The sequence below is a fragment of the Epinephelus fuscoguttatus genome, linkage group LG2 (genome assembly GCF_011397635.1).
Source record: "Epinephelus fuscoguttatus linkage group LG2, E.fuscoguttatus.final_Chr_v1".
Taxonomy (NCBI): domain Eukaryota; kingdom Metazoa; phylum Chordata; class Actinopteri; order Perciformes; family Serranidae; genus Epinephelus; species Epinephelus fuscoguttatus.
Genome location: NC_064753.1, coordinates 32,088,507 through 32,106,960, shown reverse-complemented (window position 1 = coordinate 32,106,960; position 18,454 = coordinate 32,088,507). Strand labels below are relative to the sequence as shown.

Sequence of the window (18,454 nt, the reverse complement as noted above, 5' to 3'; positions counted from 1 at the left end):
TCATCTTGACTGGTTAAATTTACTGGTAAAATTAGGCTTCTAGGGTCAGGAATCAATAGGTTAAATCCACATTGGATCACGCACTACAGCAAACTGCAATTGCTGTGTTGACTCTCTGGTCACAAGTCAATTGTTGATGTCACACAGTGTTCTACATCAGCTGCTAGAGGACAAAAACCTGCATGACATCACTTATTGGCATGTGGCCAGAAGTGCTCGATGTTTCAACTCATATTTGAACCACAGGAAAATGGTAAAAACATAATTTTCATGTATTCTTAAAACATTTTGTACACATGAACTGTTATTTCCTTATAATAAAAAAATGAAACAATCAAAAACTATACTTTATAGCTAATTTATGTACACGCTGGGTCCCGTCGCGGCGTCGCTGTGAATGAATGCAACGTACCCTTGGCTACTTGGATGAAGGCGGTGCTAGTGGTGCCCAAGCAGCAGGGCCTTGCCTTTGTGGTTGTAGAGAGAGAAGATGGCTCCCGTTCTGGAGAAACAGCTCCCGGGCGCAGCCGGGGCAGGCGACAATAACAACGAAGAGGAAGAAGGACAAAACCTTTGGCAAGTTCTGTTACTCTTTTTACGGCGCCATGTCTGCCGAGGTCTGCCTTAGAGGAGCACAGCCGTCATGGTTCTGCTTTGTCACTGCCGGTTGCTCACAGTCAAACACCGGCCCGGCTAGCAGTAACGTTAGCAGCAGGCGAAGCTGGGCGGTCAGTGTGCTAACGTAACTTGTGTTAGCAGCTCGGCTAACGTCAGCGAAGTGGGCTACTGGTGAATTGCTAACATTGTTGTCAGACAAGATAGCCCATTAGTTTTACTGATAAAATAAATGTTCAGTTGACGAGCTAAGTTTTGAAGAGTCATTCATGGTAGCGTTGACAGCTCATGTCAAGACAACACCTAAAATACTAACGTTAGCTTCTTTATGCAGGGTACAACAAGCTAGCAGGGACGTTAACAAGCTAATACCATAACCGAGTAACTTAAGTGTGTAAAATAATAATATTAGCTTTTCACAAGGGCTCGTGCTGTTATGGTTATGTTATGGTAGTGTTGTCAGGTTTGGATTCAGATCCCTGGCTACTTAACGGTATATCCAACGCACCGGCCGGTGGAAATGACTTATCATTTCCTGCCTTTTTTGTATTGTCGTGGACACATCACTGGGCTAGCTGGGCTTGGAAGAGGAGAATAATATTCTTCAGCGTTACAGCAAATTGTTAAGTTATGCAACGTTAGCTGACCAATAACATTAGCTGGTAGTATCTAATGCTTTGGGATAGGGAGCTGTCAATGTGCCACTGAACTGTCAAATCTGTTTTTTTCCTCAACATCTGTCCTGTTGTTTCTTGTAGGACCTCAATACTGAGTGAAGTTTCGACTAGATCGAGTTCAAAGTTGCCATCAGGAAAAAACATCCTGATATTTGGTAAGTGTTACTTAACCTGCATGTGTGAGAGTCTGTGCTTCTGCAGTGTTTGGGTTGTGTTTGTGGTGCCCAACCCTGAGGCGAATGGGCAAACTGCAAAAGCTGATGACTGGAAATTAAAACTCCCTTGATTTTTCAAACAGCACTTTCGATGTTGTTTCTTTCCACACTCCTGAAAGGAAGACATAATAAGCACTAAATTCAGAGAGGTCATCTTAGGCGGAGGCGTACTTATTTGGGTTGGGCCTCCAAAAATGTGAGAGATACTGCCATTGACCAAAAAGATTTGTGTGAAACACTGCAGACTCTGACAGTCATGAGAACATGAGCACAGTCATTGCATTTGAGGCGGAAAGATTGTACAGTCCAGATATATTTTTGTACAAGCTGTGAGTTGTAGTAATGTCATCTTGCTACATCACACCCACTATTATTCAGAAATAACCATAATAAGTTTTAACAATAATGCAGCTGCTATAATAATGAATAATGTCATGTAAGCTGATGAATAAAATATCTTATAGGTGAGGATGGATCAGGAAAAACATCACTTATGGCCAAACTTCAAGGAGTTGAACACAACAAGAGAGGGAGAGGACTGGAGTATCTGTACTTAAACGTCAATGATGAAGACAGAGATGGTGAGTCTTCCTGCTTTAGCTATAATGTGATTGTTATACAGCAGCAGTCTTAATAAAATAATAGTATGTTAAACAGTAATACTTTAATCTTGGATTAAACTAGTCTTTTGTTTTTCCTTTGCAGACCTCACTCGCTGTAATGTGTGGATCCTGGATGGAGACCTATACCACAAAGGCCTACTTAAGTTTGCCATTTCAGCTCAGTCACTACCCGACTGTCTAGCTATGTTCGTTGCGGATATGTCACGGCCCTGGACCATTATGGAGTCACTGCAGAAGTGGGCCAGTGTTCTACGTGACCATGTGGACAAGCTCAAGATCCCTCCAGAGGACATGAGAGAAATGGAGCAGAAGAGTAAGTAATGTTGGTTTTGTAATTTGCACTGTGGACGGTATGGGAATTTAACATTAAATTTAATTAGCCTTCAATGATGAGTGTGGTGATAATGAACACAAGGCTTTTATTTTGAAAATGTAGCTCTTAGCTTGTTGTAGAAAGGTTTTTATTCTGCCAGACCTAGTGGGCATTCAAAACTATGAACAGGCTTTGTTTAGTTAAAACATATAGTTGGTTAAAACTGATATAAGGTGGTGATCTGTTATGAGACAGTCATTTAGTGACTCAAAATGCAAAAATCTGAGGCAAAAATAGAAGTATGACGTGCATACATTTTGTTGAATTGTATGTCTTGGTAGAGAATTTAAAGGAAGCTGCACTCAGAAAAGGTGCCTGAAGCATCCCAGGGTGAATGGGAGTCTTACATAATAAAAGCCAGTCTCCTTGCTGACTGGCTGCCGGGGAAAATAAGAGATTGGTTGCTGCATAGCATGGGAGCACTGTATAACATTACACATTGTCATGAATGTTTTTGGGTCATCATCAGAGAGGCCCATGATCCTCAGCTGTGTGCTCTGACTGGAGGCGAGTTCTGCAGATCAGTGAGTGTGATGCACTCAGATGTTGTTCTCCCGTTAATTTTAGCACTGATCATCTTTTGCTTATGAAGAGTTCTTTTGTATTTGGAAAAGTACTTGTGGAGGTTGCGCGTTAGTTCAGCCTGCAGGGTCTTGCCACCAGAGATTGCTTGCTGCTGTTGCTCTTACAAGTCTGAAATGACTAATTATAAAAGAGTCAAATTGTTTAATGATTTAAAGTGAATTTGACAGAACAGGTCTTAAGATGTTTTCAACATATAACATGCTATCACAGCAACAAGTGGTAACACGTCTGCTGGCAAACTTGTGAGAAAGAAAAGGGAAGCTGGTAGCCAAGTGATGACTAAAGCACATTGTTAATTGCTAACACTTGGGTGTAATGACTTTTAATGGGTGCACATTTTCAACTGTATACTTGCTTTAGTGCAGGTGGCTGTATTAGTTGAGCATAACTGAAATTGATTATATATTGCAGTCGAAAGGAAGTACTGCATGGAGTGTATACATTATAACTTGTATTTAGCAGATGTTGGCTTGAGTATTCATTACAGTTGTAAAATGCAATCATACTGTTTGTACTGTAGGACATTTTTTTTCTTAAAGCCTTGACAATTTGGTATATTCTTGAGGCTTAACTTAAAATGTTGTTGTCAGATTTCTCCAGGGTTCCCTCCTACTTTCTCTCTTTGGCCAAAAGATTTGATCCCACCCACTGACGTGGTCAGATTTCCAGTTTAGCCGAAGCATGTCATCCTCATAAATCATGTATATTCCAGCATGTCAGTTGTGATGTCAGTAGCAGATTGATGAGACCTAGTCAGATTACATATTTGTAGATATGAGCGTGTGAGTGAGAGAGACGGGCTGACAGACAGACAGACTGGAAGTGAGCGTTAAGTGGCTTTTGTCCAGGGAGTCTTGCAGGCGTCTTGCATCATGGTTCCCTCCCCTCCCAACAGCAGCGTCAGGGAAAGGAAGGGACGTAAACTGAGTGGGTCTGAATTCAGTCAGTGGGCCGGACAGTCTGACTCCTGCTGTGCTGTAACTGAAGTAGCCAGGCTGCTGGAGTCATCTCAAGTTGAATTACAGAATCAACCTATTGCTGCCTGGACCACACGTTGAAATGAGAAATATTTGGCTCAGTGACTTCTGTGGTAGTGACATGACAGCGAGTTTACTTTGTAGCTTCAGTGTTTTGACTCTAGGTCTGCTGCACTTTTTAAATGAAGGAGACAAGTATGTATAATGTTTTAGTCATGAGCCAATAGCATTAACTTGTAAACATTTTATGACTCATGTAAAACTTGGGCTTGTTTTACAATAGCCAGTGTGACCAAGGTTGTTTATGTGACATTTAGTTGGCCAGAAATGCCACCTTTATTCAGAGCTGAACTTGCAACACATTTAAAGAAACAAAGGTATCTATAATTATTTTTATTCTCATTGATTAATGCATGTCTGGTCTTTTGCGATTTGAAAAAATATCTTTGAGCTACAGTTTCAATACTTGAGGTACAGTTTATTTAATTTGTTGAAGGCTGAGCAGTCTTGATTATGTGTGCCAACACATTTTCTGACCCCACCTTTGTTTGTGGATCAGATGGACAGACTTTGTCCCTCTAAGACCTGTTTGTCTTTGTCTCTTTCACTTTGTATTTTATAGCGATACTCCACCCAGACATTCTCTTTTTAGCATCAATTGCTCACCCCAGCATGCTTGAAATCAGAGATTGAAGTTTTCATGGCAAAAACAAAGTATCAGAATGTCCATAGGAACTGCTCAACTCACTATTGAGCATAATCTATTGCTCTGCTTCCTCAAACACCGTTGTGGCTGAAACAGCACCATGATTAATATATTGCAGGAAAGATAATGTTTGAGGAATGTTTTTTCTTTTGCTAGTAGCGACTCCCATTTTATGTTTCCTTTATGTTTTCTTCTCTGAGTTTTAAATCAATAGATGTGCACCACGTTGAGGCAAATGCCTCTGCACTGGAAATGATTAGGTGGAACTCTGACTTCTGTCAGCAGTTATTCTATTTTTTGTCAAATTAGGTTCAGATGTCCTATGCATATAAACTTAAACTGAAAAAGGCCGGAGACTTATGGTTTAAAATCAGCATGTTAAATTCCTAGTGTACATATGCCCTGGATTTGTGTAATCCTGTGTCCGAGGAGGGTTCCCTTTTTAGATTGCTTCTAACACTAGTTCTCAGCCCATATACTAAATCCCATGTTTGAAAGTGAAGGAGTTGGCTCAAAATGGCAAGTCAGTCTGGCTCTGTGGGCTGTCCCCAACTGCATTTCTGAAGCTCCTGAGGAAGTAGGCCAAAGCTTCCTGCGCATTGCCCCACCACCACCACCTCCTCACACCGCAGCTTTGTAAATGTCTGGACAGCTGCAGCAGCACAACAGAAAAGTGGAGGATGCCATGTTCTTATTTTGTTCTACCTTTCACCTAAGGCCTGTTATGTAAAAGTGGATTAGCATGATTAACACGGGAACTATAACAGCAATGACTTAATGTAGGTGCATTGAAGTTTGGAATTGCCGTTATTATTTATTGGGCAGGAGCAACATGCATTTGTCTTGACCCTCTGATCTAATCTCAGAGACATAATTTGACGCTGAGAACAACATTTGACACTGTGCTGTAAAACTAGGAATTCAGTTAAGCATCTGGGTGTTGCAGAGGTTTTGAATGGCTCCTTGGCTTTAACAGCACCACCAAAAATGAGGTGCACCTCTAGAAATTACACGTTGGGACTGCAGAGATGGTAAGTGGAGACCAAAGGTTTTGTCTCTTGTGTTTTTTTTTCAGTGTTGGAAGAGTTTATTGCAGACAACAAAGAGCAAAATTAAGAAAGGCTCAGTAATCTTGCTAAATGTGTTGCTAATGATGCATTTATATTTTTAATCTTTTTTGATGGGCATCTGAACAACTTTTGCACACGATTAGTTACTTTATATGACTTGTCTATTATATCCCATCAGAGTGTTATTCTGTGTTATCTCTATATTATATTGTGGGTCATAATGCAGCAAGAGAACATCAACAGTGCAAACCAAACTGATTCCAGTTGGAGAAAGAAAGGCACTCTTATTTGATAAGAGCAGCAGATGAGCAAGTTAACCTGAGTCTGCATACACTAACACTAACACTAACGTAAACACCTTGGGTTAAATTTGTTGTGTGCTTGCTGACACATGATGGGATCTTTGAATATACACACTTGCCAGACACTAATGGTCATAATTAATATCTTTTGCTCCATGTCTCTTTCCCGTAGTGGTGAAAGCGTTCCAAGAGTACACAGAACCGGAGGATGCCAACCCATCCTCCCCACAGAGACGGGCCCCGACAGCAGGGGAAGACGAGGCCGTTGTGCTACCACTTGGGGACAACACACTCACACACAACCTGGGCATTCCAGTGCTAATAGTTTGCACAAAGGTAAATTATTTCTACAGCCCGAAAAGTCTCATGTTTGAAGCCATAGCCTCCTGACAACTATTGTCTTGGGGTTGTAATACGAGTTTACCAATCTATCAAAGCTTTGTCTGACGTGGGGCATTTGTTAGTTCTCTGACTTACACTACATCCTTTTAACTAGAGGGCTGAAAGTATGATACCAAATAGTATCTAATTGAAAACCTGTTCATGGCTGTTCAGTGCATGGCTATTGTTCCGTTTGCTACAAAACAGAACAACCTGTACAAATGCACAAAGAGCACTGTTGTTTGTGTATTCTTTGTTTTGCTTTGGTGTCTATCTAAATACAGTGTCAACTCCTATTCCTTATGACAGTTGTCATAAAGCCTTAGGTTAGTTATATCGTTATCATTCTCACTATTTAAAAAGTACTTCTCATAAATCATATAAAAGAAAAAAAAGGTAAATAAATGCTATTTATTTCCCTAGTGAGCCAGTGCCTTCTGTTTAGAGTTGTGCCACTAAGCAAAGCAGGTCCTCAAAGTGCTCTTCCTTAAAACAGTATCCTCAGAAAAGTCTCACATTACCTATTTTAGGATATGAAAACTGTACACCCAGGGACAATTTCAAGAACCTCTTTCAGACCGTCTGTTTCTGCCTACCTGTGGTCATGATCCATAGCTTCTTAAAACACCCCTTAGACCTTGGGCCCTGCTTTCTTAACTTCTCCTGCCACACTCCTTGTAGCCTATAGTTACGTATATCTACTTAGCTATGAGTTGTCTGATATATAGACGGGCACAGAAAATCTCCTTTAACACCTTGACAGCTGACTTCATTGCTAGTTTCGTCTTATGAGTTCTTGAATTGCCTTCATGATGATGATCACATTTGGGCTCAGACCCTTTGTAGTCTGTTCATTACCTACTGATACGTTTGTAATCAGTGGAGAATGGACTTCTGCTTTTATGCTGTGCTTTGTAAGGCTGTGTCCTCTGATAAAAAGCTGCAATTATACTCGCTTGTTAACCCTCCAGGCAAAGGCTAGTGTGGAAAAACAGTGTGGCCATCAGCAGAGCTTCACATGCTAGCTGTGACTAGAAAATGGTAACTGCTTTTTTTTTTTTTTTTTTTGAGTCTTATTGGTGCCTCTGTCTGATCGTCAGAGAAAAAGTGTTCAGCTTGGCAGAAAAAGTAATTATTTAAGAGCATTATTTGCTGTTTAATACTAGTAAAACTATGCTGTCAGTCTTCTTTAAACATCACCTCTTCTGTTATGACTTATCACAGCAGCTTAACTCGAGACATAGGGACAGGAAGTATGGTATTTCAGTGTTGGCGTTGCCACACCACCACATCCAGTTGCCCATCTGCCCTCTCACCAGAGGGAAAATAGAGGTGGTCATCTTAGGGGTGTTGTGGAGGTGTCCGTCAATCCAGTCCATACTAGGTCTTACCACCTGCCTGTTGCTGTACAGCTGCTGGCCGTATGGTTGTCACCAGCCGGACTAATATCAAAAACAATTGGTCTGTGAAGTCTGTGTGCTGTGAACATCATCTGAGGAGCATTATGTTTTACATAGCGCTTAAAAACAGCCACATGTACTAAACTGTGCATCGCACTTGCATCTCTCACAGTTGGTGTAGATTGACAAACTTTTTTAGGAATAATATCTCGTATCACAACAGAAGACACTGTCATTGTAGGACAGGCATTAGATGCAGAGAGCACTGTAACTTTGTTCATGTTTGTGAATGCTGACATTCTATTGTCTGTGTCAATAAAATATTTATCTCTGAATCTTTTATCTTTCAGTGTGACGCGGTCAGCGTACTAGAGAAGGAGCACGACTACAGAGAGGAGCACTTTGATTTCATCCAGTCGCACATGAGGCAGTTTTGCTTACAGTGTATCCTTATAATAAGTAGTTGTTTGTACCTGTATCACAATGGTCATTTTTTAAATAACATTGACGGCTCAGACAGAAATTAATTTTTACATGGCCCATTGTAATATTGATTGTCATCAATTAATCAATCAAGCCGTTATCCCAACAATTGCTGCCTTAACTGAATGAAACAGATGGAGCTGGCCTGATCTATACTTCAGTCAAAGAGGAGAAGAACCTGGATCTGCTTTACAAATATATATTGCATAAGATGTATGACTTCCAGTTCACCACACCTGCCTTAGTGGTGGAGAAGGATGCAGTGTTCATGTAAGTGAAGATAGTTACTTTAGTTTATGTTTCATTGCTGTCTCAATTATTACTGACTACCATAATTGGAACATTTAGTTAAACTGACCCCATTTACACCTTCCATTAAAATGTGGCATGTATCCAGATTGTATCTAGATAGGACTTATTTAACCTAATTACATATACGCCTGGTAATAATGTGTGTCTCCAGTTTCCACGTTGACATCCGACTGAGACAAGATCACAGCATACTGTGGATTTCACTCACATTGTCCTTCTGGGAACTGGTACTGTTGACGAATCTATGCTAAAGTTGGCATCTTTAGAGTCTATGACACGCCGTCACCAGTGCAAAACATGGGTCAATCACCCAACACTGCACCCAGTTCATTAAAAAAGGGACATGTTATCCTGCCCTTGACACTTTTTTTTGTTGCTGTCCTTGTTTTTTTTTTTTTTCTTATGTATGCGAGTTTCATGTGTTAAGTTTTTCATTGACATTGCAGCTAGGCCAAGTTTTGCTCCAATACTTTGGTCTGACCAAACTGAAAGCAGACACTTGACTCGTCTTGACTCCATCCACAAGCTTTCTTGAAAAACCAAAAGCTATCTTGACAGTAGCTTAGCTTGCTAACTGGCTAATGGCTGCTACCTCGCTGATTTGGAACAGTTGCCAAGACAACAGGTTTCTGCCCATGAAGTTTTTTGTGGAATCAAAATGCAATTTCATTCACACTTCTGTTCAATGGGGTCTTAATGCATCCCCAATCACCTCCAGAGGTGGTTTGGTGGATCAGGTCTGTCCTCAGTGTGTTTTGAGCTTATTTACACCTATACTTTCATGTGATCAAGCACTATCCAACTGCAATCTTACCACCCAAAATGAATTTTAATGCAGGGTGTAAATGGGGTCATTGTTGCTGCCAACTGCTATCTTTCCTTTTGTTATGTTATCAGTTATCAGCATCAGTGTTATCGTGCAAAAAAAAATCATCTCAAGGAAATATAAGCCATTGCACCCACTGTAATTGAACTGTTTCTTCTCTCCTTTCAGTCCATCTGGATGGGATAATGAGAAGAAAATTGCGATTTTGCATGAAAACCTAACAACAGTCAGAGCCGAGGATCCATTTGAAGATTTTATCACAAAGCCTCCAGTACGAAAGGTAAGGCGATGCAAATGCAGACAAAATGGGAACTCTAAAGGATGAAATTACAGCCCAAAGTGCCATTTACACATGCTTCCTCTTTTGCTCTTCGTTGCAGCTGGTTCATGACAAAGAGATAAATGCAGAGGATGAGCAGGTATTCCTGATGAAGCAACAGGTATGTGTCAACCTATCTTGAATATTTTACTATTTCTGTCACCAGCTGCTGAGATTGACTGTGTGTCTGATACCTCCCTGTGTTCATTTGAAGGCAAGCTTTCACAATCAAAGAGCATGGTAGCATAAGAAAATTAAGTTGTAAGGAAGATATTTTACACCCCTGTTAGGATATCTTTAAAAACAAAGATTGTAAGATTTTTGTGGAGACCCTGAACTGGCATTTTCACTAGGAAACATTTTTTTTCATACTGTATGTGCTTGTGAGTATCTGAAACGTCCACATGACATTGCCTTCACTTCCCATTTTGTAGAAAAATAAACCACGAAGGCAGTCTAAAAAAAGCCCCCACTGAACTGAGGTTTCAGTTTGGCAAGTTAGATAATTCTTCATTGTTTTTTGAGGCTTATTTCTGCCATATTCCCTTTACTTTTATACCCACTGACTGCTCCTCTGTGTATGGATGTCTAAATAAAGGTTTTTACAGAAGCTGATGGAAACTGTCAACTTTCATCTTGCAAACATTGTACTGGTTTTCAAAATGTGAAACAGTACAAACATGTATGATTATAATTTGTTGTCCAGAAAATCCAAAGCTAGTCAACAGTGTTTGCCCAGTGCTTGCCATTTGTGTGCATAGGAACCTGTTGTTGGAATCATAAACCACATCTCAATTAAGCTGTTCATTTTATAACTTTGTTTTTTGTTTGTTTTTTTTACCTCTACAGTCTTTGTTAGCAAAGCAGCCAGCCACATCAACAAGAGGAGCAACAGTAAGTGTCTTAACATCCCTCAAATGTAGAGTTTTAGTAATAAGTGGATTTTTTTTCCTCCTGGATAGCCACACCAAGCTTTTCGTGTGTGACCGCAGTCTTGCTCTGGTTTCTGTGTTGCAGGAGTCTCCAGGACGGACAGCCTCAGGGTCACCCAGGCCTGCGGGTCGTGCCGGCCAACCAAATGTGACCAGCAGCTCACCAATGGCTGCTGTCAAAAAGCCTGACCCCAACATGAAAGGTAAGAGCTGCATGAATGCCTGTTTAGTGTTAGGAGTGTAACAATACACGTATTTGTATTGAACCGTTCTGTATGAGGCTTTCAGTTCGGTATGCATTACAAACCAAACAATATGTTAAACTATCCTATTACATTTGAAAAATAAAATATACAGCTTCAACTGTGGTTGTTACAATGTTCTCAGTGCTACTGCACTGAACAAGGCAGGCGATATGCTGTCTTCCTGTCTTCAAGCCAAACATTTCCCTTCGCTGAGCTAGCTCATTGCAAGATGGTTAGTAACACCATTAACAGACCAGAAACAGAAGATCCTCCAATAACCTACAGGTCTGGCTGGTCTGGTTTTGCTGTGAATTACAAGGGTGATGGGGAGAAAGAGTGGTGGATAAAAAGACCCTGAGCCAAAGAGTGAGCCACTGCACAGCTGCACGCTCTCCTTAGCAGCTAACCCAGTAGCACAGTAACATACTCGACCCCCACAAGCAGCATGGCCACAGATTCTTCTCAACAGCTAAGACAGCAGCCTTTGCATGGTTGCACAGCGCACACACCTGCTGAACCAGGGAATGAGAGTTGCAGCGAGGCTAAAGCCTCTCGTTCAAAAGCTAACAGTAGCTAACGTTATCACAAAGCACAGATCCACAGCAGTGAGCAGTAACTGCAGGTGGGCTTGGTAGCTGATTCGGCCAGAAAGAGTTAAAGGTTGGTGACTGATATTTAGCTTGTGTTTATGTTATTGTGGCATTTAACAGAGATATTTATTTATGTATTTATTAGGCTAGAAAAGCTCAGAGAGCTTGTGGGATGTTGCTGACACTCAGTGGGCAATAGAAACAATGATACTGTGGGCTCTAATATCAGTAGTAGTTTAGTAGGACACAGAAATGGTGAGAAACTCAAATGATCTAACTCCACATTTCAGTATCACACAGTTCCCAGTCTTTTCACAGGTTTTCAACAGTATTTCCTAACATGTATAATGTGTTTAGACAGAAATCACTGATTTTCTTTCATACATTTAAAGTTTTAAAAATCAAGGAAATAGAAAACGTACTGAATCATGTAATCACAGTATTGTATGAAACCGAACAGTGAATTTTGTGACTCATTACACCCCTATTAAGTGTCATACCTGATAACTGAGAATCACGCTAGAGTCCACTAGAGTGGGTTTGTACTGGATTTAACAGAGGTCTGTTAACCCTCACCAAGTGTGGCTGGGAATTGCAGCGTTGTCAGTGGATTTAAAATTACATTTTTTTCATTTTCTCTTTACTCTGTGTCGAAGCAAATTAGATCTCAAAAAGGTAAGTTCTCTGTTTATAGCAACTACATCAACACATTTTTTTCCTGATAAAGGGTGGTTTTAGGGTATTTCCTTATCCAAATGAAGGATCCTAAGATAGAGGAAGTCACATGCTGCACATATTTTTAAGCCTTCTGAGATAAACTAGTGATAAAGGATGGTCCACCACACCACCTGTTGCCAGGGCTTTTGTTCTTGACTTCACAAGATAAAGACGTGGCTTTATTCTGCTAAAAGGTGATTATATGTGGCAGGAACAATAGATATTTAATAAACTGAAGATCTCCAGGACTGCTAATCTGGAGAGGAGTCAGATGTAGCAAGATAATCTGTTAATAATCAGCCTGTGTTCTCAGTAGTCTTAGTGTTAAGAGTGTAACTAGTAACTTAACAATTAAGTATGATGGGTATCAAGTAAGAACATGTACTACCTATTTAAACTCTTGTTTGTAGTCTTGTTAGCTGACCATTTTTACAAGAGAGGGGGTTTGCTTGATACAGAAGTGACTTTAAGCCTCATGTTTCTCTTCTTCTTACAGCAGGGGCTGCCAATGAGGGAGTGCTGGCTAACTTCTTCAACAGTCTGTTGAGTAAAAAGACTGGAGCCCCAGGGAGCCCAGGAAGTGGAGCAGTTGGAGCTGGAGTTCAAGGGTCCGCCAAGAAAACAGGTACAGTCTCATTCCAGTGCGCTCTCACCTCGACAATATCCTCCCTGTTTTCAATCCTTCTTTCTTACAGGTTAGCAGTTGCTCTTTAATTAATACAGTTGGAAAGCATTATTGTTGACTGTGGCATCCTGTGCATTTAGTTCAGTCTCAGGGCATGGGCTGCATGCACACTGAAGACTAGACAAGAGGTGTTAGAAGCAGGGCCTTTTGTTGATAGAGGCTGTGGACCATTTTGCTGTCTGGAGTTTTATCTCTACAGCCTGAGAGAAAGAGAGAAGGTTAAAACAAGACAAAAAGAAAAGTTGTCTTCTTTGACTGAACTTCTGACATCCGAGGAAACTTGTAACAGGCCTGTATGCACCAAACCTCCAATCATAAGTGCCCCCATGACACTAATGTCACTCACTCCATGTCATATCCCGCTGCTCTCTTGCTTAACTAATTTATTTACCTGTTATTGTGCTTGAGTAACCTCAGCTGTTTTGCATGTCAACAATTCTTAATCTAAGTTTTTTGTTTACTTTGTTATTTCAGGTAACTATAACAAGCTCAAATACTGTTTGTGAAATGGCTGAATGTACCCAGGGAAACATTGCATAACTCATCTTTCTGTCTGGGACCACTGACATGTATTTTTTGTTCCAGCTCTGAGTCGATTTTTAACATCTCCCTGAGACCCAGCTGAAAAGATAATGCATGAGTACATGTTCCCTGTGTCTGATGATTAGTTTTGCATGTGTGTTAATTGTGGCAGCGAGCCGCCAAACTCCAGCATGGGACCGCATCACCATCCAAGCTCCATCCATCCGCTTGCTGGCCGTAGTAAACTATTATTTGTGAATACACACAGAAGCTACAGGAGATTACTTTTGGACTTTGTCTCCTGTTTTTCCCAAGGGCAGAAGCCGGGTTTGACTGACGTCCAGGCGGAGTTGGACAGGATGACTCGCAAACAAGACTCCATGGTTTCAGCTAACAACATACCACCGCCTACCGAGAACGAAGCGTGAAGGCAACGAAAACAGCTGCATCGTCCACTGCGTTAATACTCTGGAAATATACATGTACATGTGAGCATAAAAAAAATTTGACCAAATTCCCAATGTCTATATCAGTCAGCACACACAGTGGTTTCACCAAAATGAGTTTCAGATGCTATCACATATTTTGGTGTTGTGGTGAGATGGGAAGAGAGAGATAACAGAGATGGAGGTGTTGAAGTGCTGAAGGCTTGGCTTTATTTCTGTCCTCTCTTCCACTGCAAATGCTATTTTGTGAGGGATGTCAGTTTATGGAAATGTGTGCACACTCCCCGGCAGCCAGCCTGATGTGCTGCGCTGCAGGCCCCCCAGTTTCTGGGGTAAAACACCGTCTCCTCATGGGTTTAAAGAGTGGAAATATACTGGTCGTGTCCTCTGGTTCAGCTTATCTCATGGAAGGAATTTGGTCGGAATTGGAAAGGTATTTAAACTTTAAATATATTCATTGAGAAAAGTAATTAAAATACTTGCAAACATACAGTATGTAGTATGTAAAAAAATGTTGGATATGATACTGATGTATTTATACAAAGCTTCGCCTTTTTATTTTATTTTGTGCACCATCTTTCGGTTTGTGGAAAACATTCATCTGTATCGCATAACATGTTAAAATGCCACTGACGTCATGACACTACTACGACAAGTCCAGATAGCTGATAGCATATCATACCATTTGCCCTATTCATCTCGAAGGATTCTGTAAATATAAATACAAGGAAATCTATTCAGGTTAACTTTGATTTTGTATAAAATGCAATTCTGTCCAAAATCTGAAAATAGCTTCTTTGACGTAATGAGACCGGTTGGGATTTGACGGGCGTAGAGGTTGCAACGGAATCGCTTCTTTAGCTACAGGTGTGTATATTTGGGGATGGGTTTGGGCAGCATCTTTCCTACTATAACTCCTAAGTGCCTCGCACAGTTAGCTGTTTGTGTCATAGTAGAGGTGCTTGTCTACGTAAGAGGAAATGCACTGTAGCACCATCAGTTTAAAGGTTTTTTTTTTGTCCATTTCTTGTCATCCAAATAATTTATTTCGTTTTACATTTTTGTTAATGTACAACAAGCCTGTGGTCTGTAATTTTTTTTTTTTCCCCAGAAATAAGATTTCTGTGGCCTAGTTAATAGTGTTCAATAGAGCAATAGATTGAATGCCTTTATACAAACCTTTAAAGGCTGCTGATATAAAGAAGAAAACCACATGACGGAACTTTTGGGTCCCGCAGACGAACACTCACTGTGGCTGAAACCACTCGCTTTGCAGCCAAAAGACACAACGATTTGCTGTGGTTTGAACAAAATGAGATATTGTATCCGTCAGTGTTTGACAGCACTGTCCTCCTTTTTTGGTTTCACATGTTTTATTCACACTGTACTTTGCATGTCAGTTAAAACATTCCCAGTTTCTACATGAAGTAGCTGTAGAAACACACCCCTGTAGTGAAACCTGTTTGTCCAGTCAAGGCTTTTTTTTTTGTTTGTTAGGTCTCCTTCAGTGCCCATTTAAAAAACCACAACCTTTGCCTTCGATGTACAGCTAACAGTTTGTCACACTGGGCACCCTGCCTTCACAGGAATGCTCCTAACTCATATGTGTGTCCTTAAGGGGTTGCTTAATTGTGTTGTCATTTCTCTTTTTTTATTTTTTATTTTTTAATTGAAACCATTATACTGTACCATATCAAATAATCTGTAACAATATTTATGGTTTCATGACACCGTAAACTAATCAAAAATGAATTAAGTGTACATTATCATTGAACCTGTATGCAAGGCCCTACTTAATCTTATGGATAGTGTACGTCAGTAGCTTTCACAGAATTAATGGCACGTGTGAAGAGAGCAGCTATTTGCTATTCAGATAATAGCAAAAAAGGAAAATGAGTGAATTGGGACATGTAACCAAAGATACATATTAGTCACTATTTTCTGCTTTTATAGTGATAATCATCCATAAGATTAACCAGTGGCCGTTTTTGTCCCACTCTTGCATGGAGCCCTTGCATTCCAAACTTCAGACCTGCCTATGAACTCTTGTTTTGAATAACACCCTGTAAAAACGGAAAGAAATAGAAATAGAAATGCCTTTTTCTACTCATCCATATCAGTCAAACTGTGCACAGTAGATTATGGTTCATTCTTGAAACTAGTCTAAACAATGCAATTAGGGCTTAACTTTAAATTTACTCTGTAAGGGAATAACCACAAAACCAGGTTCTGCTTTACGCATGATTTGTCATCAGAATGATCCCACACAACTGTTCTATTACGTTAGATCAAAATGAAGCTCTTATCGTTTTTATTTCTCCTTTTACTTTTACTTTTCTTATGACTGGGTGGAATGTGCACCTGTCGCCGAAGTGGATGAAGCACAATTTTAAGAACAGCCAGGAGCATTACCGCCACATGTTGAAATAAGCACTTTTCCTTGGACACTTGTATCAATTCCCTGTTGCTACAGTTAAAGATGCAGAATGCTTATTTTTCTTTTTGCCTTGCCTTTTTTTGAGCATTTAGTAATGAACCTAGAAGTTAATCTACAGCGTAAATCTGCGTTATTTATCTGCATTTGCTGCTTAAGTTATGGAAGGTGCCCCTGGTGGTTAACTATGGAATGAGCACTTCCTGCTGGTGATAGTGTAAATTTAATCAAGCATTTAGGAAACATTGTCATTACGACTTTATTTAGATATTTTTTGGGGACATTTTGAAGTAGATAAACCAAATAAATGTCCAGTGATTTTCAGGTTTGACCTTTTATGCCCATGAAACGTCCCTTTTGTTTATGTTTACATCCAAATTAGGCATGTTGTGTTTGTGTTTTAGACACAGAATTTTGAAATGCCACCCTGACCTGACTGACCACACTGATATCTCCTCATAAAACATGGCCCCACATATTGAATTTGGCATTTAGCTGAGTGGAATGAAGTGCTCTCATGCTGCTTGGTTTCAAAGTTGCACTCGCTCTTTGTAAAAGGTTGGATGTTGCTCCCAAGATTGAATAATGAACAGTTGTTGTAACTTTTATACTCAGATGTCAGTTGAAAGCAACTGCCTCCTCACGTCCTCTTAACTGAATTGCCTTCGACCACTATTGACAGTCTACATCTATGTGAGACTATGAGCTTCTGCTTCCAGATCTTTTGTATTCAGGATATCAAGACATTGTAAGCACATGGCTGGCTGCATTTTTATTTTGTGTCCTGAATTAATTCAGAAGTTTGATTGTATAACTTTAACACAACTCTGTAGCCTTTAAGCTGCCATGTGGATTCTCGCTTCTTACGCCGACAAAAATAAGGAAAGTGTTTATCAGACCCCTGGCTTCAATAAAACCAAGAATCCAAACTGTGGTTGACTTTTACTTTTTTGTTTTTGCATCTGTTTAGACAGTGTTTATTGATTTGATTGATTTATTGACTTTAATTATTCCACAACTTCTAACTCCACCCCCACACTAAAGTAAAACAATATGACAAAGTGACATTCAGGGTTCCCAGGCACTGAATTTATTAGTCTAAAAATAAGGTCTTAATTGTTGCTAAAATGTCTTAAATCAACCTTTAAAAAAAGTCTTAAAAATGCTATGACATGGAAAGTAGCATAGTATGAATCTTTTACTGATGTTACATTTTGAAAATATTAAAATTGTTGTTTTTTGTTGGTTTTTTTTAATTAATCACTGAGTGCCTCTTGCAGATCAGGATAGAGGAACCAACAACACTCATATACATTTACTATAATCAGTCAAATGAACAAACTTTATTCAAGGCAAACCAAATGGACACTTTTATGATAATATAATATGTTCATTGTTTTCAATTTGTGTCACTTAATAAGTTTAAAAAATGAATTTGATGTTCTTCATCTAACTTTTTAACTTGACCAAAAAAGTCATGTTGCATGTTACAACAAACATTTGGGCAAAACTCCTTAACTTTAAGTAACTGATTTTAATTCATGCTTTTTTTCTTCAGTTTTGGTCATAGAAAAATTGGTCTTAATTCCAAGTGACATTAAAAAGTGCTCTAAGTTGTAGGAACCCTGTAACATAGTTAAGTGATGACACTTATGCTGGCGATTGTTCCACAAGAAATAGAAATGTAATTATTTAAAGAATGAAATATTGTTTACAGTCAGTTTCAGCATCACCAAAGATTAAAGTATTTTAAATAGATATTCATATTTTAGTTGTAACAAATGTGCCAACAGACAGACAAAGCTTTATACTTGTCAAATATGAAAGGTAAAGAAGCCCATTGAGGTGCAGTTTCATTGTGCTGACAGCTACAGGTATCCAGCTGTCATAGGGCAGCTAAAAGGGGCCTCACTTGGTTTTTTTGGGGGGCAGCAGAATTGCATTGTATGGTGCCTTTTTGGGAGGTTAAGGGGAGTTAACAGTTGTGAAAATGTGTCAATGCGAGAGGCCATTGGGGCC

At 39.8% G+C, this 18,454-nt stretch overlaps 1 protein-coding gene across 2 annotated transcripts; it reads left to right on the top strand.

Annotated features, from left to right (window-relative positions):
- Window positions 1–437: 437 nt before the first annotated feature.
- Window positions 438–17,369, top strand: dync1li2 (dynein, cytoplasmic 1, light intermediate chain 2). 2 transcript variants are annotated; one of them, XM_049598353.1, is made up of 13 exons: window positions 438–576; window positions 1,374–1,447; window positions 1,972–2,088; window positions 2,213–2,443; window positions 6,316–6,479; window positions 8,275–8,368; window positions 8,542–8,677; window positions 9,714–9,825; window positions 9,926–9,985; window positions 10,714–10,758; window positions 10,882–10,999; window positions 12,845–12,973; window positions 13,876–17,369. In XM_049598353.1, the coding sequence occupies exons 1-13, from the start codon at window positions 491–493 to the stop codon at window positions 13,890–13,892; spliced, it is 1,383 nt and encodes a 460-aa protein (XP_049454310.1). In that variant the 5' UTR covers window positions 438–490; the 3' UTR covers window positions 13,893–17,369. The 2 variants fall into 2 exon arrangements, with proteins under 2 accessions (XP_049454310.1, XP_049454301.1); XM_049598344.1 differs by having other exon boundaries at window positions 13,871–17,369.
- Window positions 17,370–18,454: the final 1,085 nt, after the last annotated feature.